Below are 17,002 nucleotides of genomic sequence, written 5' to 3'. Positions count from 1 at the left end.
GTTGATTTTGTGACTATGTGGGCTACACAGGCTTTCCCCCAGTTATAAACATCAGACTTACTAACAGCTCGTAGTTAAGAATGGGGGCGAGGCAACCGGAAGTGAGAGAGAAATCTACTCTTGGAAGAGATATTATCATGGGGAAAATGTGTCTCTCCTGAAACTTTTATCACTAATCCTTGTTTTCACAACAAGCCATTTTTTTTCAAAATCCAATTATCACAAGGACAGAAAATGGGGTGAAGTCTTCTGAACACAGACAGCAAAACAAACACCACATGGAGTGTTAACTCTTTCCTGTGCTATCCAAAGTGTGTGTGTGTGTGTGTGTGTGTGTGTATACATATATATATATATATATATATATATATATATATATATATATGGAGTTATACAAAAAAAGTACCTGTTCTGACTGTACTGTGGTTCTGCCGGCCAAAAATGATAGTGCTTCCCCACCACTTCCATCATCACCATTAATAGTGGTATTTGCTCATCTCATTATCACCTCTGATAAAAAGGATTTATGGGGGATGTGGTGGGACATAGGGGTTTAAACCATGTTGTTCAAAAAGTAACAGTTTGGTGAGGAGGAATGACCTTTCTGACATAACCCAGACATTAGAAAAATATTTTGCTGGACTATAAGTGCCAGAATCTATTAGTACATATATAGCCACTTGAGAGTTTCATAAAAATATCAATCTTAGATGAAATTCTGGGAATTTAGCTTTCAGAAATATATCTTTTCCAAGCTTTGGTTTCAATCCAAAAATATTGTGCCCATCTATGTTTTTCCCTCTTGAGCGTGAATCAGGAGGATTCATTTATTTATTTAATATCCTGCCTTTCTTACAACATAGGACCCAAAATTGTTTATAACAAATTAAAACAAAATACAATACTGCCCTCATATGTGTGAGGGATGTCTTCCTGAACTTATTGTGGAAACAGTAAACCATGAATAAACTCCTGCCAGAAATTTCCATAGAGTCACCTTGGAAGGCCTAGAAAATTACTAGAGGGGCATCCTCTCAGGGAATTTCTTAGATCTCCCAATATGGCTCTGTGGTAACTTCATCAAAACATAATGAAAAAGGAAAAAAGCACAACGTACCACATTAAACAAAAAAAAAAAAACCCTTCTCCCACACACTTTAAGGCCCTCCTGAATGAAAAGGTCTTTATCTTCTGGCAGAAAGAAAGCTGAGAATGGAGACAATTGATTCTTCTGTGGAAGGGATTTCCATGACCTAGAAGTATCCATCAAGATGGGTATCTCCCATGTCCTTACCAAATGTGCTTTACTGAACTTCTTCCCCATGTGGGACCAAAAGAAAATCCTCTCACAGTGATCTAAATATTTGCGCAGACTTATATAGAGATATAGTCTTTCAGAACCTGAAAGGATGCTGCTTCTGATTCCTTCTGTTCTCTGCCTAAACATTTCATTTCTCTGGCCCCATTTTAGCTGACATGGAAAATGGGCAGCGGGGACTCGATGCAGAGCAGCTGCAGCAACAACAGCTCAAACTCCGCGAGAGGCAGAGATTCTTCGAGGAGGTTTTCCAGCATGATGTTGATTTCTTCTTCCCAGTATCCCACCTGCAGATAGAACACAGGAGACGTAAGTGCTGCTAAAGATACTACAGACCAAAATGGATAAATGTCGCTGGTTTGCACGGCAGCTGTCAGAAGTTTCCAACCAGGATAAATGCTGGGGGTTTCTGGGAGTTATAATCCAAAAAAGTGATTTCCCTAGTGCATGAGTCTAGAAACCTTCTTGCATGGAAGTGGCAAACCAGTACGGAAGTATTACACATGTGATACCTGTTGCTGGTCTGCCACCTCCCCACAACAAAGCTGTCCCCAGGTATTGATGGGCCACAATCCTAGAACTTGTCTGTGTAGTAGTCTCTAGGGGCTTCTGTGCTGGCATGCAGGATCAGGGAGCAGCCAAGTTGTGGCATCACAGAGACATGCTATAACAAAGATGTCCACTCAGTACGTTCTTGGATGATGTGAGATGGTGGCTTCATGCAATAATGTCCAAGGGAAAAAAAATGTGTTCTACTTGCATTCCAGATCTGTCTGACTGGCTTGCTTTGCATTTTTGTTAGTTGAGGAAAGAGATACATTATTATCCATTTCTACAATGGCAAGTGTAAGCATTTATCAAGCAAAGTACAGCCTGTAATGCCCCTTGAGATTCTTGAAGCCCCACCTTGATGTTGTGCTGTTTGTCATCTGATAGTTTCCCTGTATTTGCCAGCTCCCTTGGGCAGCATATCTTCCATGGAGGTGAATGTGGACATGCTGGAACAGATGGACATGATGGACCTCTCTGACCAAGACACTGTGGATGTGTTCCTCGGCTGTGGGACAGAGGATAACAACAACGTAGCCACTCTTTTGCCAGGTATGTACAACTTACGCAGCCATTCCCAGAAGCTTCAAGACCCATCAGATCTTTCTGGATCATTTTGAAGTATAGGTTGAGTGTCTCTTTTCCAAAATGTTTGGGACCAAAAGACATGCCACCTAATCTTAGGAAAGAATTTCCTGATGGTAAGAGCTGTTCTACAGTGAAATATGCTGCTTTGGAGCTTACTTGAGTATCCGTCTTTGAAGGTTTCTTAAAACAGAGACTGGGCGGCTATTTGCTTACAGTGCTTTGATTGTATAATCCGGGTAGGACTGGATACTCTTGTGGTCTTGTGCAAATCTATGATTATTGTGCCCCCCCCCCCCATCCCCTTCAATTTTGGGATCTCTCCATGTTTGCAGTTCAAGCGTTCAGATTTCTCCACATTTGCAGCTTAGGCATTCATTGATTTGATTATTTACTGTGTCCAATCCTGGGCACCACAATTGAAGGGAGATGTTGACAAGCTGGAATGCGTCCAGAGGAGGGCTGGGTATGTTTAGCCTTCAGGAGAGAAGGTTGAGAGGAGACATGATGGCCATGTATAAATATGTGAGGGGAAGTCATAGGGAGGAGGGAGCAATCTTGTTTTCTGCTGTCCTGGAGACAGGGATGTGGAACAATGGCTTCAAACTACAGGAAAGGAGATTCCACCAACATTAGGAAGAACTTCCTAACTGTGAGAGCTATTCAACAGTGGAACTCTCTGCCCCAGAGTGTGGTGGATGCTCTTTCTTTGGAGTCTTTTAAGCAGAGGCTGGATGGCCATCTGTCAGAGGTGATTTGAATGCAATATTCCTGCTTCTTGGCAGGAGGTTGGACTGGATGGCCCATGAGGTCTCTTCCAACTCTTTGGTTCTATGATTCTATGAGGTCTTTTCCAACTTTATGATTCCATTATTCTATTTGTAGATTACTGTTTTTGCCTCCACCCCTGCTGCTGCCCTACATGTGACCAAAAAATACGTCATCTCTAAGCATTTCTAAATCCTCCAGTGTAATTCCATGAGAAGTTGGCCATAGAATCGTACTAGAAGAACCTAGAAATGCCATGGACATATCTTTGAGAGGTCTGACTGTACTTAAATAATGAAATATGGACTCAAGTGTAAACATTATGGACCCAAGTCTGTGTGTGTGTGTGTGTTTCATATATATGTTATACACGTACTATGTGTGTGTGTGTGTTTGTGTGTGTATGTGAGTGTTTCATATATATTTTACACACATAGCATTTTAAAGGATTTTGTCTGTGTACCAGGAACCAACAGAATGAGATGGTGCCACTATTTCAGCCACCAATGTGAACTATTTCAGATTTTTTAGTATTTCAGTTTTTCAAATAAGGGGTGTTCAACCTGTATAGTTCATTGTAAATGCAAAGAGCTCGAAATCCAGTCCAAAGCTTAACTGGACAGAAAATAGACATCTTTACTAGCAGACTAGCTGCCTAATGTAGCCTTTCATTTCTATGTTTGTGGTAGTTCCTACATGGATTTAGATTTCCTTCTGCAACAGTGATCAAAGGCTAATAATTTAAAAGTCAGTGATAACCAGAATGAGCCCCATTTTAGATTATGATTTATCAAAACTAATTCAGGCATATAGGAACATCATTGTACTTGTCCTCCTTCCATTTGTTTGGCAAGGAAAAACAAAACAAAACTCTTGCAGCTTTCTGCCTCAGGCAATGATGTTTGTATCTGTGTATTTTCACCAGCATGAAAGACATATTTTACTCCACAGTCAATAATAGACATTTTATTTTACTCTGTAATGAAATGCTATGTCACAAATAGCAGCAGACGTTGATATTTGAAGTGAGATTATTTTACCTCTTGGATGGATTTGTAAATTAGGCAGAATCATCCTCATTTGCAAGGCAGATTATCTAATGGCCAAAACAGATTATAGAAGTTTTTAAAAGTTGTATACAAAAAAATTGATTGCGTTTTGATACACAAGTTGTCATCTCTAGCTGAGAAATCCAGATGCCTGAAATCAATTAGCTTAAACCCAGAAGCAATCACATGCCACTGTGTTAATTCAAAAACGATCATATGATCAACTCACACTTTGCTACTTGTGCGTAGCAATGGCTCTTTCCCCTCCCTTTTTCCTGCTGCTTTATGTTCACGCCTTGCTTTATTTGGCCGGGATCATTCTGTGCTGCTTATTGCTTTTTTTCCTCCTCCTCCTTTCTTTCTTTTCCAAAATCTATAAATCCTGAATTAGTTAAAAATAACTCATATTCATTTCGTATGTTCTCTGTACTTATTTGAACTCATCTAAACAAGACTAGATGACAGATTACACACCAAATTTGTTTGACTGTTTAATCACTGGACTGTTTTGTTGTAGTTTTACAAGGTTTAGCCTTCTCTGCCAAGGAGTGCTGGTACCGTGACAAACTATAACTCCCAAAATTCCATTGTATTGAACCGTAGCAGTTTTTTATTTATTTTGTATCAAAAGCATTGCATAAATTAGTATAAAACTGATAAAAATAGAAGGAGTGCAGGCGGCTAAATAACCTTTGACCCAAAATGGGCAACAGCAATGGCATTGTCTGTAGCCTCCAACAATTCTTCCTCTGTACATGAGGTAGGGCATTGAGGACAAGCATACAGATGCAGAGTTGTCTGTTCTGCTCCACAGTCACACAAGGTGTGGGATTCTTTTAGGTAGTGCCATTTTGCCAGGTTGTCTTTTGATCTGCCCACTCCACTTCTGCATCTGTTCAGGGACTTCCAAGTTACCCATTCTTGATTTGCCTGTGGAGGAAGACCCTTGTGGGGGGGGGGGGGGGGGGCTATCCAGTTGGGATTTCCTGGTTTAGCTGCCCAGAGGGATACCCTTGCTGTTGCTGGGGGGGGACGGGGGGGACACCAAGTGGAGTGGTAGTTCTCATAAAGCTTTTCCTTGATTTGAGTCTACTGGGAGGAGGCTGGTAGCCATGTAGTGGATGGCTTTCACAGTGTTCACCCTCATTTCTCTCACATTTAGCAGCAACTTCTCATCGCTCATCAGGGGGGCCATGCCAGCTAGCTTATATAGTTTATCAACAGGTGTAGGTTTAATACATCCTGTGGTAATTCTGCATGTTTCATTCAATGCTATGTTCACCTGCTTTGCATGGGCAGACCTATGCCTAACAGTGCAGACATACTCAGCAGTTGAGTAAGACAAGGCTAGGGCTGATGTTCTTACTAATTTTCGGTCTGCACCCCAAGTTTCCGCAGGATGTTATTGCATGAAGCTACTTTGTGCTTGGTGTTCAAGCAGTGTACCCTATATGCTAATGTTCGATCTAAGGTGACACTGAGATATTTAGGATGGAAACAGTGTTCAAGCTCTTGACCTTCCCAGGTGACTTTCAATTTCCTGTTGGCTTCACAGTTGCATAGGTGGAAAGCACACACTTGTGTCTTGGCAGGGTTAGGCTTCAGGTGGTTATCTTTGCAGTAGCTGGAGAGCTCTATCAAGGCATTAGTAAGTTGGATTTCAACTGTTTCAAAGTCTTTTGCTTGTGTTGTTAGGCCAAGGTCATCAGCATATTTAAAGCTCTTTGTGAGTGGTGGTTGTGGCTGATCGTTAGTAAAGATATTAATCAAGGTCAATGCAAGAACCATTCTTTTTCCTCCTCCATCTATTTTTCCTGCCTTGAAACTCCACAAACTAAGGTTTTCTAGGAGAGTCTGGATAGTTTTTGTAAAATCATAGTATCGGATAATATGGTAGACTTTCTGCAGCATTTTTCAATGTTGCACCATGTCATAGGCTTCTGTAAGCTCGTCAAAAACTGTTCCAGTAATGCAACCTTTCTCATATCCTTCCTCGATGTACTCAGTTAGATTAAGAATTTGGGCTGTACAGTTTTTCCCTGGTCTGAAACCTGCTTTTTGTGCAATAAGCTGAGGTTCAATAACTTCCCAGACTATGGAGGAAAACTAAGATAATTGCCGTTTTAAAACCTGGTAAAGATGTCTCCAATGCCAGGAACTACCGGCCTATCTGACTCCTATGCCATCTATATAAAGTATATGTGAGGATACTACTAAATTGATTAGGACCTGTTATTGAACCCCAGCCATGGCAGTGAAAGTGGTCTTAAACTGCATTACTTCCACAGTGTAGAACAGGCAATGGGCATTCAGCCCTCCAGGTGTTTTGGACTTCAACTCCCACAATTCCTAACAGTCGGTAGGCTGTTAGGAATTGTGGAAGTTGAAGTCCAAAACACCTGGAGGGCCAAAGTTTGCCCATCTCTGGTGTAGTTACATCTCTGTTCTTGTGTCTGCATTTAGTGGGAGTCTAGTTGCACAATGTTTGTAGTGACTAATGGTGCATCTACAATTTAGAATTAATGCAGTTTAACACCACTTTAATGGCCAGGGCTCAGTGATCTAGATGCATAGGATATGTGGGAGCCCCCGATGGCACAGGGGGTTAAACCCCTGTGCCGGCAGGACTGAAGACCGACAGGTTGCAGATTCGAATCCGGGGAGAGGCAGATGAGCTCCCTCTATCAGCTCCAGCTCCTCATGCAGGGACATGAGAGAAGCCTCCCACAAGGATGATAAAAACATCAAATCATCCAGGTGTCCCTTGGGCAACGTCCTTGCAGAGGGCCAATTCTCTCACACCAGAAGCAACTTGCTTCTGACATGACAAAAAAAAGGATATGTGGTTTGGGGTGGCACCAGCACTCTTTGGTAGAAAAGGCTAAAGACCTTGTAAAGCTACAACCCCCATGATTCCATAGCACTGAGCTATGTCAGTTCAAGTGGTATCAGACTGCATTAATTTTGCAGTGTAGATGCATCTTTAGGTAGAAGGATAACACATTGTCCACTCCCTTTAAAAAGTCACAGATTTATGTGAGATTTGCATGTGCTTGTTTGCATGCCTATAAACAAAATGTAAAAATTATTACTATAATTTGGGGGGAAATGCTGTATATCTCATGCCCATGTGCCTGTTCAGCCCAATGTGCAGACTGTCAATGGACAACCAGGAGGCTCTGTCTGCCCTTCTGCTGATGGAAAGAACTTAGAGGTTGTTGCCTAGCAACTGTAAGCTTATTGCTAGACAGAGCTAGACAGAAGCCCGCTTTTCACGCCTCCCCTTCTCCCAACCAAAAAACAGTGACATTGACGTAGAGTTTGGTTGATTGGGATTTTTTTTCTCCAAATCTAGTACTATCTGTTGCTTTTTAATGACAATGTTGGAAATAGCAACCTTCTACAAGCCTCCTATATTGGCTATTTGTTATGTATATAATTCAGATTGCTTACTGTATTTTATATGTGTGTATTGGTATGCAGTTTCCCCTTAACTCTATGTTTTTGAGGTTGTGGAAGCGGGGGGCAGACCATGTGATCAGATCTGGGACTTTTCAGACTGAGACTCCACTTTAGAAGTGAGTGTTCAGTCAGTGTTGTGTTGTATATTGTATTGTATAATCAGTGTTGATGAATACAAGGATGGGGTTAAAATTGCTGGAAGAAACATTAACAATCTTAGATATGCAGATGATACCACTTTGATGGCTGAAAGCAAGGAGGAGCTGAGGAGCCTTCTAACCAAGATGAAAGAAGAAAGTGCAAAAGCTGGGTTGCAGATAAACATTAAAAAACCCAAGATTATGGCAACAAGACTGACTGATAACTGGCAAATAGAAGGAAAAAACGTGGAGACCGTGGCAGACTTTGTATTTCTTGGTGCAAAGATTACTGCAGAAGCAGACTGCGGCCAGGAAATCAGAAGACGCTCACTTCTTGAGAGGAGAGCAACGTCCAATCTCAATAAAATAGTGAAGAGTAGAGACATCACACTGGCAACAAAGATCCGCATAGTTAAAGCAATTGTATTCCCCATAGTCACCTATGGAGTGAGAGCTGGACCTTAGGGAAGGCTGAGCGAAGGAAGATAGATGCCTTTGAACTGTGGTGCTGGAGGAAAGTTCTGAGAGTGCTTTGGACTGCGAGAAGATCCAACCAGTCCACCCTCCAGGAAATAAAGCCTGACTGCTCATTGGAGGGAAGGATACTAGAGGCAAAGATTAAGTACTTTGGCCACATAATGAGAAGAAAGGAAAGCTTAGAGAAGACAGTGATGCTGGGGAAAATGAAAGGAAAAAGGAAGAGGGGCCAACCAAGGGCAAGATGAATGGATGGCATCCTTAAAGTAACTGGACTGACCTTGAAGGAGCTGGGGGTGGTGACGGCCGACAGGGAGCTCTGGCGTGGGCTGGTCCAGGAGGTCACGAAGAGTTGGAAGCGACTGAACGAATAAACAACAACAAAGTCAGTATTCATTATGCATTAGGCATAAGACAGAGAAAAGACTGCAACAGAATGCCTCAGAGAACTTACTGTTTAAACTTTCAACTGATAAGCAATGTGCCTGTATGCTGAATACATGATGTTACAGCTGTTACTTTTAATGAAGACTCCTTGTTTTTGTCTCTAGAGATCATGATTTAAAACCAAATATATTTTATGGGGGAGCCCCCAGTGGTGCAGTGAGTTAAAGTGCTGAGCTGCTGAGCTTGTTGACCAAAAGGTCGCAGGTTCGAATCTGGGGAGCGGCGTGAGCTTCCACTGTCAGCCCCAGCTTCTGCTGACCTAGCAGTTTGAAAAAATGCAAATGTTAGTAGATCAATAGGTACCTCTCCGGCGGGAAGTAGATCAATAGATATCTCTCCATTCAGTCATGCCAGCCACATCAGCTAGGAGGTGTCTATGGACAACGCCGGTTCTTTGGCTTAGAAATGGAGATGAGCACCACACCCCAGAGTTGGGCATGACTGGACTTGATGTCAGGGGAAAACCTTTACCTTTACCTTATATTTTATGGGAGAGTAGATGTTTTGGGGGAACTGAAATAACACTTCTGAAGATCTGCTATGTTTTTTTTTTGTTTTTTTGCATTGACATAATCTTTGTTCCTAACAGTTCAAAGAGATAACCAGGTATATCAGTCTAACAACTGAGAAACCTAATTTGTCTTGCATGAATACTAGTGGATATATTCTAAAGACAAGATTGATTCAAACGGGTTTTTAGCTCTTCTCAAAAAGAAGCAATGTGTTACTAAGACATACATTTTCCATTTTTCCCATAAATACATTTTAAAAATAGAAAAGGGAGGAGGGAGACTCTACTAGTTTTTGAAGTAATGAGATGATGTTACTGAGACAGAAAATGAATAAAAATGCTACATACTGTTACGAAGTTGTCGTTATGAGCCTTGGCAGCCTATGGCAACCCTATCACTTTTTTTTGGCAAGATTTATTCAGATTGGGTTTGGGATTGCTTTTATCTAAGGCTGAGAGAATGTGACTTCTCCAGGGCCACCCAGTATGTTTCTGCTTGACCCCTAATCTTCAGGAGTCTTAGGGTGCATCTACATTGTAGAGTTAATGCAATTTGACACCACTTTAACTGCCATAGCTCACTGCTGTGGAATCCTGGAATTTGTAGTTTGGTAAAGCACCAGAACGTTTTAGCAGAGAAGGCAAGAGACCTTATAAAACTACAAATCCCATTATTCTATAGCATTGAGCCAGGGCAGTTAATAATGTCAAACTGCCATGGCTCAATGCACTCTTAAGTACAATAACTAAACCCTACTTGTCCCTTCCATAGTTGCATTATTTTACAAAATTATAATTATATTAGGGCCTTTGGTGGCACAGCAGGTTAAACCACTGAGCTGCTGAATTTGCTGAATGAAAGGTTGGCAGTTAAAATGTGGGGAACGGAGTGAGCTCCTGCTGTTAGCCCCAGCTTCTGCCAACCTAGCAGTTTGAAATCATGCAAATGTGAGTAGATCAGTAGGTACTGCTTTGGTGGGAAGGTAATGGTGCTCCTAGCAGGCATGCTGGCCACTTGACCTTGGAGGTGTTTACTGACAACACTGGCTCTTTGGCTTAGAAGTGGAGATGAGCACCAGTCCCCAGAGTCAGGCACAACTAGACTTAATGTCAGGGAAACTTTTACTTTACTTATAATTATATTATCATCATAATTAATGCCTTCATTTTTCAAATATCCCTCCCATGGTGCATTATGAATAAAGCTATTGCAACACTAAATTTCCAAAATCTAGAAATGTATAGGACTTTCAGAAAGGAAGCAGCAATTGACACTGAGAATGAGTGTCTAACATGTTTCTCCCATACATTAGGTGCCAGCTTTATCTGTCTATCTGAACAAAGCTTAAAGCCTTGAAAGTCTTTTCTCATGTGTTGTCTTGTATTTTTTTCATATCTCCTCAGCCTGAAGATAAGTTTGTACCCGCTTCTTTGGTTCAGTCACATCTGCTTTGACATTTTTACATTTAGATGACTCAAATTCCTTGTGTATCTTGCCAACCATTTCTGTTATCACGGCAGCAATTCACACAAATAGCAAGTGCATTGTAATAATGTGTTGTCAAAGGCTTTCATGTCTGGAATCACTGGTTGCTGTGAGTTTTTTTTTGGCTGTATTGCCATGTTTCAGAAGTAATCTCATCTGATGTTTCACCCACATCTATGGCAGGTATCCTCAGAGGTTGTGAGGACTGTTGGAAAAAAGGCAAGTGGGGCTTATATGCCTGTGGAACGTCCAGGGTGGGAGAAAGAATTCTTGAGGTAGATGTGAATGTTTGAGGCAGATATGAATGTTGCAATTGGTCACCTTGATTAGCATTGAATGTCCTTGCAGCTTCAAATCAAAGAACATGGAAGGCACTGCAGACTAATTCCATCTGAGAAGTCAGCCATAGCAGAGCACATGGACACAGCATATTATTTGAGAACACAGAAATGCTGGACCACTCTAACAACCACCATGTCAGACTACACAGAGAACCACTGAAATCCACAAGCATGTGGACAATTTCAACAGAATGGAGGAAACAATGAAAATGAACAAAATCTGGCTATCAGTATTAACAAACTTTAAAATCAGGACAGTAAATAAAGAGCAACACCCAAAAAAATGGGGGAATTCCAGACAGGAAACAGCCAGGGTCAGCTAACACTTCCCAAGAAGGAATTTCCTCAGGCAGGAAGCAGCCAGGCTTTGAAGATGCAATGCCATTGAGTGCTAATCAAGGTGGTCATTTGCAGCATTCACACTTGCCTCAAACAGACAAGAGTTCTTCCTCCCACCCTGGACATTTTTCCACAGATATATAAACCCCACTTGCCTAGTTTCTAACAGACCTCACAACCTCTGAGGATGCCTGCCATAGATGTGGGTTAAACATCAGGAGAGAATGCTTCTGGAACATGGCCATACAGCCCAGAAAACTTACAGCAACCCATGCATTGTAATAGTTAAAAAAGTGATGGACTGAAACATTGGAAAGGCAAATGCTAGTCTCCATACAGCCATGAAATTCAATGGGAGACTTTGGGAAGGTAGAGTGGGGAAGAGGAGAACTAGATATACTGCCTGGAGCTCATTGAAGGAATCTTGTAATTGTCACACATAAGATAAATTAAAAAGAATTGCTGTAATGAAAAAGGGGACCTAAGAGTGGCGTCTCCAAGTCTCCCCTGTCTCTTTGGTGAATCCCTGTTACCTGGTTACTGGTGACAAGCTTAAAGCAAACCCTGTTCACAAGATTTCTCCTTTCCACCTCTATTGTGCCCTTAATACCAGGTATTAGCAGGTGATCATGCTTAAAACCCATGTCATGTAGAGGTCATCACCATACAGAACAAACTCTAGTGAAAAGCACAACAAACCATAAGTAAGTAGCAATAAGATGAGCAAGATGCAGGATTTTGCCTTCCTTTCCCTGAATTTTCTAGTTTGTGAATAGCCCCTGTTTATTTAAAATCAGACTTACATTCAACAAGGAGGGAATCTTGTTATGCTATCCAAAATTTTGTGAACTCAGTCCTGTATGAAGTAGAAACATAGCTGCATATGTTTGGAGTAGAAATTCCATTCCTTGTTGAAAATATATCTGCATAACGTTGGGCTGGAAACTCTAACTCCAGATATTGCCATCTGTCATGAAGACACCACTCCCCACTAAGAGAAAGATAGCATTAAATTGGCTGAACAATGGCATGCAACAAAACAAAAGAAGCACTATAACTTCTAACCAGTAGTTTTATTCTGGAAGCAGCCTAAATACCCTAAATACACCAAATTCCACCTGATCTGGTTACTGTTAGTATTTTGATTTTTTTTTTCATGTCAGGAGTGACTTGAGAAATTGCAAATCGCTTCTGCTGTGAGAGAATTGGCTGTCTGCAAGGACGTTGCCCAGGGGATGCCCGGATGTTTGATGTTTTACCATCCTTGTTGGAGGCTTCTCTCATGTACCCACATGGGGAGTTGGAGCTGACAGAGGGAGCTCAACCCGCTCTCCCTGAATTTGAACCGCTGACCTGTTGGTCAGCAGTCCTGTCAGCACAAAGCTTTAACCCATTGCACCACTGGGGGCTCCAGAACTTTGATGGGAGATCATCAGTGAACAGCAGACACTGGAGGCTGCATTTCAGAGGAAGGAGCTGGCTAACCACCTCTGAATATTCCCTGCTTAAGAAAATCATTTGAAATTAATGGGTTTGCCATAGTGTGTAGGTAATCTGAAGTCACACACACACATCAGTTGATCTGAAAACACTGGACTGAATGGCTTAAACATGTATAGATGGGCAAAAAAGAGATAAATGTAGCAGCTTGAAGCTCTTTATTATCTTCATCCCCATTATACTTATTCTTATTCTGAAAGGCTTGCTTCAGGGTCCAGTGGAAGGTCAACTGGAAAGCAATAAAAGCCTGTTAGTGATTCAGCCTGAATGTGATTCAAACGCTTTACTAGCAGAGCCTCCTGCATTCCAGTTAAAGAGCCTCACTGATGAGATCTCCAAGTTGTGTTATTCACAAGCCATGCACAAAGAGCAACCATTGCCAAACATGGAGAAGGAATGCAAGGCACGTGTTTTGTATAATGATACAGGGCCAGGGAGGACGTCTTCTGGCCAAACAGGGAGCCTTGCCCTTGATGGAAGGGTTACCAGGTCAGTGGCTCAATCTGACCCAATCTCTGTTGGTTACTGTGTCACAGAAGCAGTGCTGTCTTTTGCTAATGATTCATTAGCAGCCTGGATCCAAACCACAGGGGACTGTTACTAAACAATATTTTGAACAGGGTCTACAAATGTAGCACACATTATTTCCTAAGATAATACTAATTCACGAACCAGGAAATAAGAAATAAATTTAGTAAAATGTCATTTTTGAAAAATTCTCTTTTTGAAATGCAAGTGTTCCAATATCCTCCTATTATTACGTTGGCTGTGAGTGAAGCAATAGTAGAAAGGAGTAGGGCTGTAGATTGTACATGGCTGAGCAGGCATTGAGTGTAATAACTACGGGGTGAGGATAGCAAAGGAAATTATTGTAGAATATTTTCTGGATTACTAGGTTTGCAAACACTATAACAACAGTATAATGCACATCCTGCACATATTTAAGACATTTTTCATCCGTATTGAAAGCACAGAAACTTGTTTACTTTTCTTTCCTCTTGAGTTTGTCATATACACTTGAATTCTCCTCAGTAACAAGATTGTATGCTTGTCCAGCAAAACCCGCAGGCGATCAATATATGTTCATAGCGTAGCAGATCCTCTCTTCTGTCTGTGCCTGCAGATATGCAAAGAAAGTCATGTAATAGCACTGTAACTACATCTGCCAATTCCATATCTGTAATTTCCACAGTGCAAACTGAACAGTCAACCTGCTGAGCGAGACATTGGTAGAAATTTGGCATGCTTTACCAACCAGTGCAGATAAAAGGGGGGAATCACCACATTGGGTGTTGCGGGGAGAGGAGATAACACGGATACATTGGTGGGGGCTGCTTGTCTAATTATAATTTTCTGTGAAAATCTGTGAAATGCAACATCTGGAAAATATCTATATGATAGTTTAAATAAAGTCAGACACTATAAGATAAATAAAAAAAATACACTGCTACATATAACTCCTTTGTTGAGACAAAGATTTATCCCACCAGCCATGTGAAAGTGTGTCACACCTCCAATTTATTCTTGAAGCTGGATGGCCCTCTAAATTTTGGACTGCAACTTCCATCTGCCCTAGAATTAGCATAACCAAATATGGAAGAATAATGAAAGTTGCAATGTGAAATCATCCCGAGGGCAACAAATTAATGTATTTGCTCAAGTATAATGTACTTCAATTTTGAAGGTGTACATTACAAAAATGGATTTGCCCTCAAATGCAATGCACCCAACTGTGCAGGCAAAGTGCACTAAGGAAGCAGGCAACATGAAGCTTGGCCTGATGGAGGAGAGGCCACACCTCTCCATCAGGCCAAGACTGGAGAAATCACACAATTCCCTCTTGATTTTGAAGCCTTATGAATGGGACTAGTTGGGAACTGCATAGAACTAAGCCTGGAGGGAGCAGGGAAAACCCTGAAGTCACCAGCTAGGCACTTCTCCTCTGTATCCTCCTCTGGTGCCACAAAGCCCTGAGGCTGTCTCTGGGGTTCCGGGTTCCTTCGGGCCTTTTCACGCAGATGGGCTTATGTGCACGATTCTAACACACCATCAAATTTAATGTACACCTCAATTTTATCAATGTAATTTAGCCAAAAAAGGTGAGCATTAGCCTCAACTAAGTATGTTACTCACCCTTTCTTTACATAGTGACTTTAAGGAGCAAAAGGTTCAGTACCTATAATTGCATAACCTGTATTCTATGTGTATGAGATCCTGCATGTGAGTAAATAGCTCTCTAATGTGGGCACCATCCTAAGCAGCCATGTTTTTAAAGCCTCAGCTCCCAATAGCTTCAGGCAACATGGTCTATTGTCAGGAATACTAGGAGCTGTAATCCAAAATTATGATAGGACCACCTTGACAAAGGGTGCCCTAAAATGCATCATGAAATTGTTTGAGCGTCAAGGAAAGATTTTCATGACTAAATGAAGTTTGAACTCCTCTGGCCAAAAATATCAATGCAGGTACTCACATTTCTTCTGTGTTCTGTGTTCTTGATATCTTTGCCTGCAGTAAATGTTAGGATGGAACAAGGCTCTGCATGTGGGATAGTACTACTTACTGCTGCAGTAACAAAAAAACAAAAAAGATTTGGCACATGGGTATTTTCTATTAATAGTGTAGGATATTTATTTGTTAACCATTTGCAGTTGCCAGCAAGGCCCAAGTACCATGGAGAAGCTGCGGCAGTGCATGTGTTTCCTTCTGCAGCATAATAATAGAGGTTGATGTGGGTAGGACACATTAGCTTGGCTCGCCAGAAAGTCATCAGGGCACAGAGGGCAGCCAAGTGCAAGCATACTCTTCAGATATTTGTTCCTTTTCTTGCCTCTCTCCTTGGCCAGATTCCAACCATTACCAAGAGGAGATTTCTCTGCAAGTGCCCAACACCGGTGAGGTCAAATCCAGGATCTCGTCCACATCCTCAGCCTCCACAGACCTGAACAGCCTGGATACTAGTGAGGAGGGGGCTGAGACCCCCGTGGTACAATCGGATGAAGAGGACCTACAGCACGATGGCCCTGAAGAACAGGAGACCAAAAGCTAGCAGGGTAAAGGGGTGTAGTTCTTTGGCCATGCTCTGCATCCAACCCACCGCATGGACCCTGCCAGCATGAGAATCATGATGGAAAATGGCTGGCTGGCTGGCTCTTTGACTCCCACTGAGTAAACCCCACCGAAGTTCCCTATATCCCATTGGTCCTAGTGGGGGAGGATTAGAGAGTAATCCTCTCTTCTGCAGGATGGTCAATGCCTGGAGAAAGCAAGAAGGGGGAGAACAGGGTGAAGTATGGGGACTGTAAAACAAATTATCTCTCTCACACACAAATCTAACTCTCCAGACTTTCATGGCTAACCACCTGCTTCACTCACTTTGACTCCTCAAATTGGCTGAGGGCCCAGCTGTAACTATTTCATGCAAGACCTTCATCCAAACTTGCATTCTCTTGAATCCCAAAACACATACATACATACATACATACATACATACATACATGACAAATGTTTAACTGTAACATAATAGATAATTATATTCCTTTCCAAAACAAGCAACTGTGTTACTGTGTTTTATTGGGAAAGAACCACTGAAGGCTCGTGGCTAGTAAGAATGAGGACAAAAGAGCCAAAATATAGCAAAGGCCTAGAAACCCAGAAGGAAAATGCTGGACCCGGAGACAGAGCTTTTGGCTACTTGTTCTTTCATCTGATTCTGCGTTGTCATATTGTGAGTATGCTACACCTGTTGGGAAGGTAAGAAGCCGAAGAATGGCTTAATGAGAACAACAATGGATTTAGTAAAGGGATGCCAACTTCAAACACTGCAAATGTATAAAGTAAAAAAAGCAAACTATATAAATCACAGATGGGGAATGTGTGGCCTTTTGGGCCCCTTCCACACAGCTATATAAAATCCATATTGAACTGTATTATATGGCAGTGTGGAAGGGCCCTCAGTTCAAAGCAGATATTGTGGATTATCTGCTTTGATATTCTGGGTTATATGACTGTATAACCCAGAACTCAGAAC

The 17,002-nt window shown here is 41.7% G+C and overlaps 1 protein-coding gene across 1 annotated transcript in view; it reads left to right on the top strand.

Moving 5' to 3' along the window:
• The window catches only part of DBNDD2 (dysbindin domain containing 2), a 39,732-nt gene extending 23,209 nt beyond the window's left edge, over positions 1–16,523 (top strand). The window contains exons 2-4 of the mRNA XM_060772210.2: positions 1,472–1,627; positions 2,273–2,419; positions 15,819–16,523. Coding sequence (XP_060628193.2) covers positions 1,472–1,627; positions 2,273–2,419; positions 15,819–16,021 — 506 coding nt within the window. The 3' untranslated portion in view covers positions 16,022–16,523. The remainder of the gene's footprint in view (positions 1–1,471; positions 1,628–2,272; positions 2,420–15,818) is intronic.
• Positions 16,524–17,002: the final 479 nt, after the last annotated feature.

Source organism: Anolis sagrei, chromosome 4 (assembly GCF_037176765.1).
Source record: "Anolis sagrei isolate rAnoSag1 chromosome 4, rAnoSag1.mat, whole genome shotgun sequence".
Lineage (NCBI taxonomy): Eukaryota > Metazoa > Chordata > Lepidosauria > Squamata > Dactyloidae > Anolis > Anolis sagrei.
Note: the sequence above shows the minus strand (reverse complement) of the source record. Positions and strands in the feature narration are given on the sequence as shown.